We start from the raw sequence: 15,304 nt of genomic DNA on the forward strand, positions 1-15,304 counted from the left end.
TGAGAGTCTTGCCTTGGATCCCTGCTCTCAAACAAACTTTAGTTAAGTCAGAGAAACAAGATGGGGAGCAAGCCTAGAAGCACAAAAAGAGCTTAGGTGCTTGACATGAGGTGGGGGAATTGGTGTACCCAGGAGTCCAGGGTGGCACTGGGGGCACTTGTGGTAGAGTTGATATTTGATGAGACTCCACAATGGGTGCATGCCAGTAGGGGGCAACGCAGTTCAGTGAGGACTTCACAGGGATAACGATTTGGAAAATCCTGCTAAGCCTTTCTGACAGCTCGGTGAAGGGCTGAATGAAGTGCCACAGCCTAGTGCCTAAGAGCGTTCTAAGCTGGTCTTTCTTTAGCTTATTTATAATTCAAAAACTTTCCTCTGCCGATTAAAGCTCCAGTGGGCACGGCATTGTGTTTATCTTTAATCCCAACCTGAAATGGTGATGAGCTGTTCAGAGGCATGCTTGCACACCTACATGCTGCACAGTTCCCAAGTTATTTTTAATTTGGTTTATAAAGAGTGTGAGGTTTCGCTAGGCAAAACCCTTCCGTGCTGCCTGATATCTTGGGTAGGATAGTGCCTATGCTTTGGGAGAAGTGAAGGATTAACGAATACAGTTTTATAAGCCATTGTTCTGGGAGGGAGACTAATTATCTGGCTTTATTTAAACTAAGCTTTGACTGACTGTAATTGAAGTCCTGAATGTAACTGGTAGAAATATGCCGATATCAAGGTCAGGCTTTCTAAATATCTACAGTGCATTTAAGAACTAGTTGTCGGGGCGCCTGGGTGGCTCAGTCAGTTAAGCATCCGACTTTGGCTCAGGTCATGATCTCGCGGTCCATGAGTTCGAGCCCCGTGTCAGGCTCTGTGCTGACCGCTCAGAACCTGGAGCCTGTTTCGGATTCTGTGTCTCCGTCTCTCTCTGACCCTCCCCCGTTCATGCTGTCTCTCCCTGTCTCAAAAATAAATAAACGTTAAAAAAAAAATTAAAAAAAAAATCTAGTTGTCTAGATAACCACTTCAGCTCTTAGTTCATAAGAAAATCCTCCTTGCGTTGCTGTGTATTTTGATACAGATGTATTGTGTGGGAAGGTCATTTGGCTGTGAGAATTACAGTGACCATTTACCCTTCATTGCCTTTTACTTCAGGGTAATGACTGGTCATTATATTGGTTTTAAGCTACTTTGCATAACCCTATGGGAAATTTGAAATATCTGTAAATTGGCAGAAATTGGGATAAAAGACCCAGAGCAACACTGGAAACCCTGAGCCTTCAGCAAAATAAATGATATTGTTGATGCTTATTATTGCAGATATTGGATGATGGAGGGGATCTTACTCACTGGATTTATAAGAAGTATCCTAATATGTTCAAAAAAATCAAGGGCATAGTGGAGGAGAGTGTCACTGGAGTCCACAGGTAAGATTTGACATGGGCATACCTGGTTTTATGCAGCCTAGGTATATACTCTGATAATCACACACCTGTAGAGTACATTATGTTAAAAATTGGAACCTGCTATGAGGTGATGAGATCTGAGTCTGAACACTTGTTTTTTTAATTAACAATGCAAATAACAAACCTAAAATTGGGAGTGGGGGACAGGTAAGGCAACAAGTGTGGTCCTCATGTTTTCTAGTCATTGTAATGCAATGACTGCTTGTCCTTTTTAGATGAATTCGTTTTTTCCATAGATGTTGATTTAACTTGTACAACGAGCCAGGAACTTCTCTAGGAACTGTGCTAGGGATCTAGCAGTGGGCAAAATAGACAAAAACCTGGGTCCTCATAGAGCTTACATTTTGACTTAGAGAACAAGGATTTAGGGTTCTGTTTCTCAAATGAGCAGTAATTTTCTGAGCAACATTGAAACCGTTTCCATTTACTGTTATTCACTCAACAAGAACTGAAAGTATGAAATGAAAGTTTTAGGGAAGTGAATTCTGATTAAGCGACGGTCTCTGCTTCAATATATTGTGATCTTTTTTAACATACCAGACCTTCAGACTCTTAGAAAGGGATGAATTTTGAATAAACACCTGTTTCTAATTTTTAGTTGCTACAACTTAAAATGAAACTTATATATAGGTATACATATTTGTAGATATTTGTATTGAGATGATAAAATCGAGACTATTTGAAAGTTAAAATTGTTGCATAGAGTAGTGGGATTAAACAGTACTTAAAGTTACTCTTTATATAACTTAAAGGGGGAAGTAAAAGTAAGCAATATATTTTTTTAACGTTTATTTCCTTATTTTGAGAGACAGCACGCGTACAAGCGTGAGCAGGGGAAGGGCAGAGAGAGGGAATCCCAAGCAGGCTCAGTGCAGAACCCAAAGCTGGGTTCCATCTCACGAACCGGAAGATCATGACCTGAGCCATGACCTGAGCCAAAATCAAGAGTCAGACGCTTAATCAACTGAGCCACCCACGTGCCCCAATAAGCAATTAAAAATTTTACATTTTAATACTTGAAATTTAGAGGTGGGTCAAAGATTTTCCTCACATGCCTTGTGACTAAGATCTTTATTTCTAAGCTGTGTACAGACTCTAGAAAGGTAGTCTTTATTTCTCTATGTGCACCTAATGGAATGAAACTAGTGTCTCATGCTCTGATGCCTACCCAATCAACATATTTCTGTAATTTGTTACGAGACTGGCAGTAGATTGCATTATCTCACGGTTTTGTGTTCTTCTTGATGTCCCTCATCCTCAGGCTGTACCAGCTATCTAAGGCCGGGAAGCTGTGTGTTCCAGCCATGAATGTCAATGACTCTGTCACCAAACAGAAATTTGACAACCTCTACTGTTGCCGTGAATCCATTCTAGATGGGTAATGTTTTATTATCTTTGGAATGAACTTGAGTTGTTGAATTGAGGTTCTCAGTGTTTTCGTTTTGGTTATTTCTGGAAATGATTCATGTAGCACCTCTGGATCTATCACCATATAATACTTGATATTTTATAACCCAGATCTACCATTGCTATCCCCATTACAAGCACATCTATTGTACTTAAAAAGTCAAACTGGCCTCTATTTATTGGTGCAAAGTTTGTGACCCTATCAGTCCTGCAAGACAGTAACTAAAGTCCTAAACAGCTGGGTATCTTTGATGATTTGGGAAAAGGTTCCTAGTGTTCCTATTTTAGGTCACATTACCAGTTTTTAAACTCCAACTAGCATGGGGCACCTGGGTGGCTGAGGCGGTTAAGTGTCTGACTTTAGCTCAGGTCATGATCTCGTGGCTCGTGAGTTAAGTCCTGCCTGAGGCTCTGTGCTGACAGCTCAGAGCCTGGAGCCTGCTTCGGATTCTGTGTCTCCCTCTCTCTCTGCCCCTTCCCTGCTCATGGTCTGTCTTTCTCTCTCTCAAAAATAAACAAACTTAAAAAAAAATGTAAACCCCAACTAGCATATAATTCTCTGGCCATCTGAAAAATTGTGTTGAGCAAAGAGTCCATCCCAGAAGCATTTCAAGTTTTTCAAATCTATAAGGACTGCAAATCTGACAAAATTTACTTAGATATATTCCAGATACTGTACTGTGTTCTTCCGATACCTAGTTTCTGTTTCTACACTTGTGTCCAGATATGCCTTCATCCTTGTTCAGAAGACTCAGTAATTCCCTATGTAAAACTATTAAGTTGGTTTAGAATATTGCCAAGCCAAATGGTTTCCATCATGTGTAGGTTAATGGAAAAGCTAAGAAAGGCTCAATGGGCCACATTACTAACCAGTCCGGGACCCTAGGCAGTTTGCAACACCACCGGCATTAGAACCAGAAGGATTGGCTTGGTTTGATTATTGGCTCTATCATTTAGGTCTTGGACTAGTTGTTTAACCTCTCTGTGCCTAGTCCCTCATCTGTAAAATGGTGACAGTAAGATCTACATCATAGAGTTATTATGAGGATTAAAGGAGATAAGGTATGAACCTGGTGTTCAATGTTAGTTCCCTTGCCCTTCTTTCTAGAACACTGTACATTAAGTTTTAGGATTCAGTCGATCTTAGGGGAAGCTTTTTGCTTTCAGATCTTTTTGGGGAGAGGTGGGGGAGATATTCAATGCAAATTCAATTTCTTGGTAATTATTACTTCTATAGAGTCAATAGTATTATCACATAGACTGGACATTTAAGTAAATTATCAATCCATCTATCAGTTTATAGACTGTCCCTTGTTCTGGCTACGTACAAGTGTTAATAGCTTGTATGAATAGCTTTGCACCTGATATTCCTTTGGGAAGAGAGGTACAAAAGCTTGAGAGTAAAGCAAAGGAAGCTCATAAATATGATCTGTTGGTTTTCTTTGCTGTGATAGCCATTCCAGGACCATTCTTCTAAACCATGACTTTTGACTATGGTAGTAGCCCAGCCAGACTTACTCTCTTCACTAAACAAGAATTGCCTCTGTACCTAATTGATGTTTTTTAAATTTAATTAACTAGCTAATATGAACATACACTGTTATATTAGTTTCAGGTGTATAATATAGTGATTCAGCAGTAAGTGCAGTCCTTAATCCCCATCACCTATTTCACCTGTCTTCCCACCCACCTCTCCTCTGGTAGCCATCAGCTTCTTCTCTATAGTTGAGTCTGTTTCTTTAAAAAAACAAAGTAAAGTCTGGTTTTGGCTTCTCTCTTTTCCTTTGCTCATTTGTTTTGTTTCTTAAATTCTACATATAAGTGAAATCATATGGTATTTGTCTTTTCCTGACTGACTTATTTCACTTAGCACTATACCCTTTAGCTCCATTGGTATTGTTGAAAATGGTAAGATTGCATTCTTCTTTATGGCTGAATAATATTTTATATTTATTGAGTTTTACTGTGGCTCGTGGAGTTGTACTAGTTCCTACGGAGTGGAGTTGTCAAATCATTAAAAAGACAGAATTCCTACTCTGCCTTTAGGGCATTTATGGACTGTTGTCTACCGGAAAGGAAAACCGATAAGTGAATAGAAAGAGTCACAAATATTTGTAGGAACTATCTCAGAATAGTCTGGTTTTAGTTGAAAACTTTCTTCTGCCTAGTGAGGGATTCCTAGAGAAAGGAGACCAGCTGAATCTAAAGAGAAACCAGAAACTGCTCCTACAAGTTCTTCCAAGAGGCTCTAAAACCAATACGGACACTATTCTAGGCTTCATGGAGAATCAGAGACAAAGAAGTAGAACATGTTTGACAAAGAAGCAGCCCCAGAAAACTATCTCATGTAGTTGGTATTGGTGTGTTCAAAGCTCTTCGCCATCTAGTTGCTGATTACCTTCTGTGTTGAATTAATGAGGGACCTATTGGCCATTCTTTTTTTTTTTTTTAAGTTTATTTATTTATTTTGAGAGAGACAGAGAGAGAGGCAGAGAGAGAGAGAGAGAGAGAGAGAGAGAAAATGAATGGGCGGGGGAGGGGCAGAGAGAGAATCTGAAGCAGGCTCCATGCTCAATGTGGAACCTGACGAGGGGCTTAATCTCACAACCTGGGATCTTGACCTGAGCCGAAATCAAGAGTTGGATGCTCAACTGACTGAGCCGCCCAGGTGCCCCATGGCCATTCTGATGCTACTAAATGTAGCACTCGTTTATCAGTGTTATCTCTTATGTTCAATAAGTTAGAATAATGTTTCCATTAAGCTAGAACTTTGTCTCCTAAATAAAAAATGTTATTTTTATTTTCTTCTTTTATTTCCAAAAATTATATAATAAATGTATATTGCTTTTTGTTTAAAAGTTACTTTGTAATCTATAGTTTCCTCCTTTCTGCACCACTCCCAAAACAAGAGGAAAAAAAAAAAAACACCTCACATATAGATGGATCAGATAGCATGGAGTAAGAGAGTACCTGTTTTATCCACCTTTCTTTTTAATCATTAGATAGTACAGAAACCAGGCTTTCTTTCAAAATGGAACAAACAAACATGAAAACAGAGGGACCCTATCTAATCTCAAAGGAGAAATGAGAGATTCTTCTGATTTAATGGTTTTTCTTCCCCCAGACTTAAAAGGACAACAGACATGATGTTTGGTGGAAAGCAGGTGGTTGTCTGTGGCTATGGAGAGGTAAAGCTTAACCTTTCACTTATTGGATGTATAAAATGTTATTTTGGTGAAATATACTAGACTTTCATTTAATGGATGTGAGAAACATCCATTCACTCACCACTCTAGATGGGAAAAATGTAACTTTAGAGGCCCTCTGGTCAAAGTACAATCGTTCTTTTTCCCTTTGCATTTTTGCCATTTTTCTTAAGTTGATTTTCTGATTTATTCCAGCGCACTGTTTGTGATGTTCTCTTAGCTTGTGTTTTGATTATAAATCGTGAGTGTGGGTGTTCTTATGTACATGCATGTGCTAAACAGGGGCTAGGAGTTTGTTTATGAACTGCATTCATTTGTTTGTTTTTTCTTATTTTTTCCTCAAACATGAATCTATTCAGTGAAATTCCTTCTGGGGGTGGAAAATGAGGTACAGTTTACCAGAAGCTTCAAGATGTTGTTTTCTCACTGACTTTCCTTATTATGTGTCCTTTCTCCCCTCTTCAGGTGGGGAAGGGGTGCTGTGCTGCTCTAAAAGCCATGGGCTCTATTGTGTATGTAACTGAGATTGACCCCATCTGTGCTCTTCAAGCCTGGTAAGCATGCAAAAGGAAACTTGCTTTTTTCTCTGTGCCACCATCTGATGTGGGATCTTGTGACTGTCACCAAAGAATCGCCTGGTTAATGCCATATTTTATCTTAGAGGGGCCCAGATCCTGAGAGATGCTGCAGTTAAATGTGAGCTCCTCTCTTTCAAAGATCAAGGAGCTCTGCTCTGAGACAGCAGAGACTATAAGAGAAGCTAAAATTTAGAATTCCTGTGGAAATAATAAGGGGATGCCTTGAGCCAGAGAACAAGTAGTTCCTTCCTTTACCCATGTACAATTCTTCTCCCTTTTTTAAAATGTTTATTTTATTTTTGAGAGAGAGAGAGAGAAAACAAGAATGGTGGGGAGGGGCAGAGAGAGAGGGAGACCCAGAATCTGAGCTCCATGCCCTGGATTGTCAGCACAGAGCCCGATGTGGGACCTGAAGCCATGAACCACGGGATCATGACCTGAGCTGATGTTGGACCCTTAATCTACTGAGCCACCCAGGCGCCTCCGTCTCCTTTTTTTTTTTTTTTTTAAGTAAACTCTACGCCCAGCATGGGACTTGAACTCATGACCCCAGAGCAAGAGTTGCATGCTCCACCAACTGAGCCAGACAGGCACCCCAACTCTTCTTCCTTTGAAAAAAAGGGTGATCAAAAAAGAAATAAGTTGAACACTTACTATGTCCTGAAAAGAACACTTGTGTGATATCCTTCCCCTAAATGTATAACCTGAATCTCATCAGGAGGAAACATCAGACAAATCCAAATAAAATCTGCTGTCTCTGAGTGAAGGGAGTATAGGAGTTTGTACTATTCTTGTAATTCTTAAGTTTGAAATTATTGCAAAATCTAAGGTTAAAAAATTGCTCTTGTCTCATCCATAAAATGTGGCTAATGATACCTACCTCAAAGAGTTGCGAAAGTCCAGTAAAACAATTATATAATTATTACATATGATTATACATTATATAATAAATATATAATTCCATAGAGTGTTGAGCTGCTGTCACATAATAAATGCTTGCTAAATAGTAGATATTATTAAAATGGTCTCTTGCCGTCCTCATCAGGACGAAAATACTACTGTCCCTGAAAACTACTGCAGAGCTCCATTGTCTGTAGCCTCCATAACCCACCCAATCTTTACCATTAATCCTCCAGAGGAAGGCACCCAGGATAGAATAAGGCATGGCATAAAGATTTTGTTATACCCATTTTCCCCTCTCTTTCTACTCCTCACACATCCTAGCCACGAACCACAAATTTCCCCGACAGAGTTGTCGGCCTTCTCTGAGCCAGGGTTCATTAACATGTTTTCATATTGATTGAGACACTGATTCAAATTATCTTATAGACATGAACTGATCACTTACTGTATAATAGGTACTGTGCTCTGTGCTTAGGATGAATAAGATGAATATATGAATGAGGCAAGTTCCCTGCTTTTAGAGGCACGCAAATAACCACTGTGAATGGAATAAGTGCTGTGATGGGGGTAAACAGCATGTGCTTCTGTGGGAGCCAAGAGAGAAATATCTAACTGAATAACAAAGAGGCAGGGTAGAAAGAGATGTTCAGAGAGCTGAGTCTTGAAAGTTGAGTAAGTGATTTCTTAGTCTGGAAGTAAATTCCAGACACAAGGAACATGTCACAAGGAGCATAGTCACTGAGGAAGGAGAGAACAGGGCATATTTAAGAGATGGAAATTGCAGGAGTGGTAATATCTGAGGTAGGAATCATATGTGAATATACTCATATATCTGCATAAGTTTTAGGTGTTATGCTGAGAACAGGCAATCTCACTGAAGTATTTTAAGCAAGGAAGTGACATGATCTAAATTGCATTTAGGAAAATTACTCTGCAAAATAAATGAGACATAAACCTAGAGATGATGAGGTCAGGCCAGGAGCTACTATAGGAATCCAGGTGAGAAGTGATAAGACCTGAACATAAGCAAGACCAGCATATATGGAGAGGAAGGGACCAATTCAAGAGATTATAAGGAATTAAGGGAAAACAACAATTCGGGAGAAGCAGTAGGCTAGGACATTCTAGTTTATTTGGCTCATACAGTTGGCTGAACAGTAATGCTGTAGATCAAGATAGAAAATAAAAAAAGAGACAGTAGATTTTGAGAGTACAGAAAAGATAATGAGTTTTTTCAAACCCAATAAATTTGAGATTCTTATGGGACATCCAGGAGAAGCTATCTAGTAGGTCATTTGATCCATGGCTCTGAAGCTTCAGAAAGATCTAACCTAAAGGTATATTTGTGCAGATCAGCCACCAAGGGGAATCATTTGCAGCCAAGGGAAGGGTATAGACAAATACTGAAAGAATAGAGAAAAGAGTCAAGGGCAGAACTCTACAGAGTATCAACATTTAAAGATTAAGATTGAAAAGGGCTATTCAGAAAAGTAGAAGGAAAACCAGGAAAGAACAGTTTCATGGACTCCAAGGAGTATAGTTTTAAAAATAGGTAAATAATGTTTAATGTAGCAAAGAAAATTAAGTAATATAAGAGTCTAAAGATTTGGGGGTGGGGGGTGTGCATCCAGGAGATCGTTGATGATCTTGGGGAGAGTAGTTTCAAAGATTCAGTGGCTAAATTGTACTTTCTAGACATTTAGATGGAGAAAGTCAGGGTAACCCCTGGCTCCTTATTTTCAGGAAGAATTAAGTGATACAAAGGAAACTTTATTTTGTCCTGTATGAAAAAAGGAGATGGTTTGAATTTTTCACTGCTAAGAATAATCTGACTGTATCAAGAAGTGACAGTGTGGGTACCAAAGGAACTTAGTAACAGCTTTTGAAGTTCTGTGGCAAAAGGCTCCCCAACTGCTATTTTTACGTTAATTGATCATGTTTTATTTTTACAGTATGGATGGATTTCGGCTGGTGAAATTAAATGAGGTCATCCGACAAGTGGATATTGTTATTACCTGTACAGGTATGATTTTGACATACACAATATATATTTTGGCATTTGGGAATGCTTTCATGGAACAGGTGAAAAATGACTGGAAACTGTTCTGAATAAAACTAAACTCTAAAAGCCAGATACAGGGAGAGGGGGTTAAGTGTCCAACTTCAGCTCAGGTCATGATCTTGCAGTTCAAGCCCCCTGTCAGGCTCTGTGCCGACAGCTCAGAGCCTGGAGCCTGCTTCCGATTCTGTGTCTACCTCTCTCTGCCCCTCCCCCACTTGTAATGTGTGTCTCTCTCTCTCTCAAAAATAAATAAAACCTTTTAAAAAATTAAAAAATAAAAAAGACAAAAGCCAGATACAGGGGCATCTAGGTGGCTCAGTCAGTTAAGTGTCCAACTCTTGATTTCAGCTCAGGTCTTGATCTCACATCGTGAGATCGAGCCTCTTGTTGGGCTCTGCACTGACAGCAAGGAGCCTGCTTGGGATTCTTTCTCTCCCTCTCTCTCTGCACCTCCCCTGCTCACTTGCTCTCTCTCAAAATAAACAAATAAACATATAAAAAATAATAATTAAAGAAATAAAAGCCAGATACAGGTGTCTATCTGTAGAGTCGATCTTTCACATTCTTCCTACCTCTTTAGAGCTCTGACCAAAAGTATAGGTCATCTAGGTCATCCCTGGAAGAAAGTTTCTCTCCATCCCTTTTATCTGTTCTATATCTCCATCCGTCCTCAACTACCAAGGAGATGATCAGAGATAAGTTTTATTTGGGCAACCGGATCTTAAATTTGTACATTTGATTTTTTATTTTACCTTCAAAACTAATGTGTATTTCTCTCTAGTCTCTATAATTAAAGCAGGCCTAAAACAAAATTCAGTTAGGGAAAGTAGGAAAGATAGTTGTATTAATTCCCAAAGAGGTAGATTGGAGTTTTAGAGAGGAATATGCAGAAATGGCTAGTTTCCTTGGACTGGGATACTTACCTTCTCTTTATCATAGGACCATAAACTGCTAGCATACTGGTTTTTATTTGTAATTATATTACATTTTATTTTTTTTTTTCAACGTTTATTTATTTTTGGGACAGAGAGAGACAGAGCATGAACGGGGGAGGGGCAGAGAGAGAGGGAGACACAGAATCGGAAACAGGCTCCAGGCTCTGAGCCATCAGCCCAGAGCCGGATGCGGGGCTTGAACTCACGGACCGCGAGATCGTGACCTGGCTGAAGTCGGACGCTTAACCGACTGTGCCACCCAGGCGCCCCTAATTATATTTTAGAGGAGGAAAATCAGAATATTTAAGAATGAAAATATATTTGTACCCTCAGGGTGAGATGGGGGCAGAGAAGAGGGACCATAAGAAACTGTTCTTGCTTCATAGCAATCCCCTCATGTCTTTTTTTAATAGCTTTATTGAGATGTGATTCCCATATCATACATTTCATCCATTTAAAGTGTATAATTCAGTATTCTCTAGCAAATTCACAGGGTCATACAACCATCACAACAATCTAATTTTTTTATTGAGATATAATTCATATACCATACAACTTACAGTTTTAAAGTATACAGTTCAGTGGTTTTTAGTGAAATTGTACAATATCTGATTCCAGAAACTTTTCATCACCCTACAAAGAAACTCCACACCATTAGCAGTCAGTCCTCATTCTTTCCTCTACCTCTGCCCGGCCCTAAGCAACCACTAATTTCCCTGTTTCTATAGATTTGACTATTCTAGACATTTCATATCCATAGAATCCTACAGTATGTGGTCTTTTGTAACTGGCTTTTTTCACTTAGCATAGTGTTCTAAAGTTTCATCCATATGGTAATATGTGTTGATATTTCCTTCCTTTTTCTTGCTGAATTATATTTCATTTTAAGGATATACCACACTTTATTTATTGGTTGATGGACACTTGGGATGTTTTCACTTTTTAGCTATTTTGAATAATGTTGCTATTATGAACATTGTGCATAGTGTTTTTCTGTTAACATGTTTTCCGTCCTTATGAATATATATACCTGCCTACATATACCTTGGGATTGCTGGAATGTATGATAACTCTACTTTTAATATTTTGAGGAATTGCAAGCTTTTCCAAATAGACAGCACCATTTTACAATCCAGCAAGAATGTGTGGGGGTTACGATTTCTCAACATCCTTGCCAATGCTATTATTGTCTATTGTTTTTATTATAGCTATCCTAGTGGGTGTGAAATGGTGTTTCGCTGTGGTTTTGGTTTTTAAAGATTTTTATTTCCAAGTAATCTCTACTCCCAATATGGTGCCCCAACTCACAACCCCAAGATCAAGAGTTACATGCTCCACTGACTGAACCAGCTAGGAGCCCCTCATTGTGGTTTTGATTTGCATTTCCCTAGTGACTAATAATGTTGAACATTTTTTTTTAATGTTTTATTTATTTTTGAGAGAGAGACAGAGCATGAGCAAGGGAGGGGCAGAGAGAGAGGGAGACATAGAAGCAGGCTCCAGGCTCTGAGCTGTCAGCACAGAGCCCAATGTGGGGCTCAAACTCACAAACTGTGAAATCACGATCTGAGCCAAAGTTGGGCACTTAACCGACTGAGCCACCCAGGTGCCCCAATGTTGAACATCTTTTCATGTATGCATTAGCACATCTTATTTTGTACTTCTGCTTTTGAGAAATGTCTACTCCGGTCCTTTGCTCATTTAAAAATATTTTTTTAATTATGTTTATTTATTTATTTATTTAATTTTTTTTGAGAGAGAGAGAGAAAGCATGCCAGGGAGGGACAGAGAGAGGAGAGAGAAATCCCAAGCAAGCTCCACACTGTCAGCACAGAGCCCAGTGCAGGGCTTGAACTCACACACTGTGAGATCATGACCTGAGCAGAAATCAGCAGTTGGACACTTAACTGACTGAGCCACCCAGGCACCTCCCTTTGCTCATTTTTAAATTGGGTTATTTGTCTTTTAAGTAAGGAGTTGTAAGGGTTCTTTATAAATTTTGGATACAAATCTCTTATCAGTTATATGATTTGTAAATATTTTGTTCCATTTATTTGTTTGTAAATAAATATCCCAATATATGGGTTGTCTTTTCATTTTCTTGGTGGGGTTGTTTGCAGCACAAGTTTATTTTTTCTTTGGTTGCCTCTGCTTTAGGGGTTATAGCTAGGAAAACCATTGCCTAACCCAAGTTCACAAAGATGTATTCTTATGTTCTGCTAAGAGTTTTTTTTAATGTTTATGTATTTATTTTGAGAGAGAGAGGAGAGAGCTCACGCGCATGTATCAGCAGGGGAGGGCAGGGAGGGAGATAGAGAATCCCAGGCAAGCTCCGTGCTATTGGTGCAGAGCCTGATGTGGGGCCCAATCTCACAAACTGTGAGATCATGACCTGAGATGAAATCAAGAGTCAGACGCTTAATCAACTGAGCCACCCAGGCGCTCCCTGCTAAGAGTTTTATAGTTTTAGCTGTTGTGTTTGGTCAGGTGAAATTTCACATATGGTGTGAGGTAGGGGTCCAACTTTATTTCTTTTCGTGTGGATCTCTCTTCTGTTTTTAAGGTAACAAGAATGTGGTAACCAGAGAGCACTTGGACCGTATGAAGAATAGCTGCATCGTTTGTAACATGGGACATTCCAACACAGAGATTGATGTGGTAAGATTAAGTAACTCATTATTGAGCCCTTTTTTTTCCTCTCCTTCCCAAGAAACATAAACAGGAAGAAGAAAGGGAAGAGTCACCAGCCATCCTAAACATGACTGTCCTAGCAGAGCTGTCCACAGTCTGTTCACTTACTAGCCCTGTGACCTATGCTTGTGGATACTATAAAGCTGCTTCATCTCAATCATTTCGAATGATTATTTTCTTCCACCCCAGCTTGATACCTACTTACACTGTAAGCCATTTTGGTTCTCTAATTTGATTATATTCACCCTCAAATTATCCAATCCAACATAACACTTGGTCCTACTAAGTTGCCCAAGTAATAGTTAATAGAAGTGTTATTTATTTCTTTTCAGACTTACCAAAGTATCTCTCAGTGTGACTTTCACTCTGGTTTTAAATTTTTATGGCATTTTTCTGGCACAACTGTATTTCTCTCTGGGTAAATGGCTCAAGCAAAGCATGCTTTCATCTCCCCTGAGGGCTGCTCTGATTGAGCTCCAGCATTGCCAGGTAAGGATCAGTTGATATATTGAGAGCCTGTTGGATAATATCTATTTTAAATGATTTCTCTTTTTAACTTGTGCTCTATTCTTCTGTTATTAAAAATAGCTGGAAATACTGAAGCCTATTTCTGCCCTTAAGGTTTCTGAGTGGCATGGCTCCATTACTCTGTTTTATCATCATAATATTTTGCTCATAAAGAGTCATTTCTTTTTTTCTTTTTTTTTTTTTAACGTTTATTTATTATTGAGAGACAGAGAGAGACAGAGCATGAGCAGGAGAGGGGCAGAGAGAGGGAAGACACTGACCCGAGCTGTCAGTACGGAGCCCGATGCGGGGCTCAAACCCACAAACCGTGAGATTATGACCTGAGCTGAAGTCGGACGCTTAACCGACTGAGCCACCCAGGTGCCCCAAAAGAGTCATTTCTTTTTTCAATATTGAAATTTAAATATTGAATGGGTTTTTTTCTTTTGTTAAGTTTCACTTATATGCCATACTCCCTTTTACTAAATAGTTAAAGATATTAATATTTCTAAAACTGTCTAGCACATGATTGTCCTTTTCTGGATTAACCTGCTTATAGAGCCCCCAGATGGGAAAAGGCTTAAGGGAAGTAGTCATGCTCTGAACTCTAAAAAGAAATCTTCTGAGTAAGGGAAGGGGGAAGGAATTTTCTCTCCTAAACACTCAAGTGCTTAAATAAAAACAATTCCAAATGCAATCATATAATTTTTACATTTTTACTTAATCTTATTTCATCCTCTTGACAATCCCACAAGGCATTATTCTAATCCCTGATTTTCATTTGGGACACTAAGAACTTAAGTCCATTGTTGTCATATACATTGATTCAAAAATTAAATTGGAGCCCAAAATTCAGGTTTTTTTTATTCTAGTCCAGTTTTTGTTTTATTTTGTTTTGTTTTCCTGTACATTGTATGTAGTATTACCTCCTCATGATTTCTAGGTTAACTTCAAATTGTGATGGTAATCCCTCTTCTAAAGGCAATCCAGACATAAGTAATCTTGCAGGATAAACGCCAAGAAACTCTACCTTCAGTCATAAATATTTATTGTGTGATTGCTATATGCCAGGTGCTATTCTAGATGCTTGGAGTCAGTGAACAAAACAGGCAAAGATTCTTGCCCTCAGAGAGCTTATTACATTTTAAAGGATAAAAAAGACAATAAACACAGTTCATGTAGTATGTTAGAAGACAAAAGCACATGGAAAAAAGAAAAAGTGGAGTATAGTAAGAGGAATCAGGAGTGCCAGGTTGTAATTTTAAAGAGTGGGATCAAGGTATAACCCTCATTAAAAAGGTGATGTTTGAGCAGACTTGAAGGAGTTAGCAAGGTGGACTTTTAGGTGAAGAACATTTTAAGAACAGCCAGAGCAAACGCCCTGAGGCAGGAATATGCCTAGTCTGTTTGAGGATCAACAATGAGGCCAATGTGGTTGAGATAAATGAGCAGGGGGCAGGGAAAAGTAGATGAGGTCAGAAAGAAGGGGCCGGATCTTACAGAGCCTCACAGGCCATTGTAAGAACTCCTGATTATATTCTGAGAGAAATAGGGT

At 39.0% G+C, this 15,304-nt stretch overlaps 1 protein-coding gene and 1 long non-coding RNA gene across 12 annotated transcripts in view; both read left to right on the plus strand.

Moving 5' to 3' along the window:
* Positions 1–15,304, plus strand: part of AHCYL2 (adenosylhomocysteinase like 2) — a 170,522-nt gene that overhangs the window by 143,546 nt on the left and 11,672 nt on the right. For all 11 annotated transcript variants that reach the window (XM_045495596.1, XM_045495597.1, XM_045495598.1 and 8 more), the window contains 6 exons: positions 1,315–1,421; positions 2,722–2,838; positions 5,992–6,055; positions 6,539–6,627; positions 9,507–9,577; positions 13,115–13,209. In XM_045495596.1, the coding sequence (XP_045351552.1) occupies positions 1,315–1,421; positions 2,722–2,838; positions 5,992–6,055; positions 6,539–6,627; positions 9,507–9,577; positions 13,115–13,209 (543 nt within the window). The remainder of the gene's footprint in view (positions 1–1,314; positions 1,422–2,721; positions 2,839–5,991; positions 6,056–6,538; positions 6,628–9,506; positions 9,578–13,114; positions 13,210–15,304) is intronic.
* LOC123606849 lies at positions 13,216–13,985 on the plus strand. Its single transcript, XR_006716523.1, has 2 exons — positions 13,216–13,450; positions 13,575–13,985. It is a non-coding gene; the product is annotated as an uncharacterized LOC123606849 (long non-coding RNA).

This window comes from Leopardus geoffroyi, chromosome A2 (assembly GCF_018350155.1).
Source record: "Leopardus geoffroyi isolate Oge1 chromosome A2, O.geoffroyi_Oge1_pat1.0, whole genome shotgun sequence".
Lineage (NCBI taxonomy): Eukaryota > Metazoa > Chordata > Mammalia > Carnivora > Felidae > Leopardus > Leopardus geoffroyi.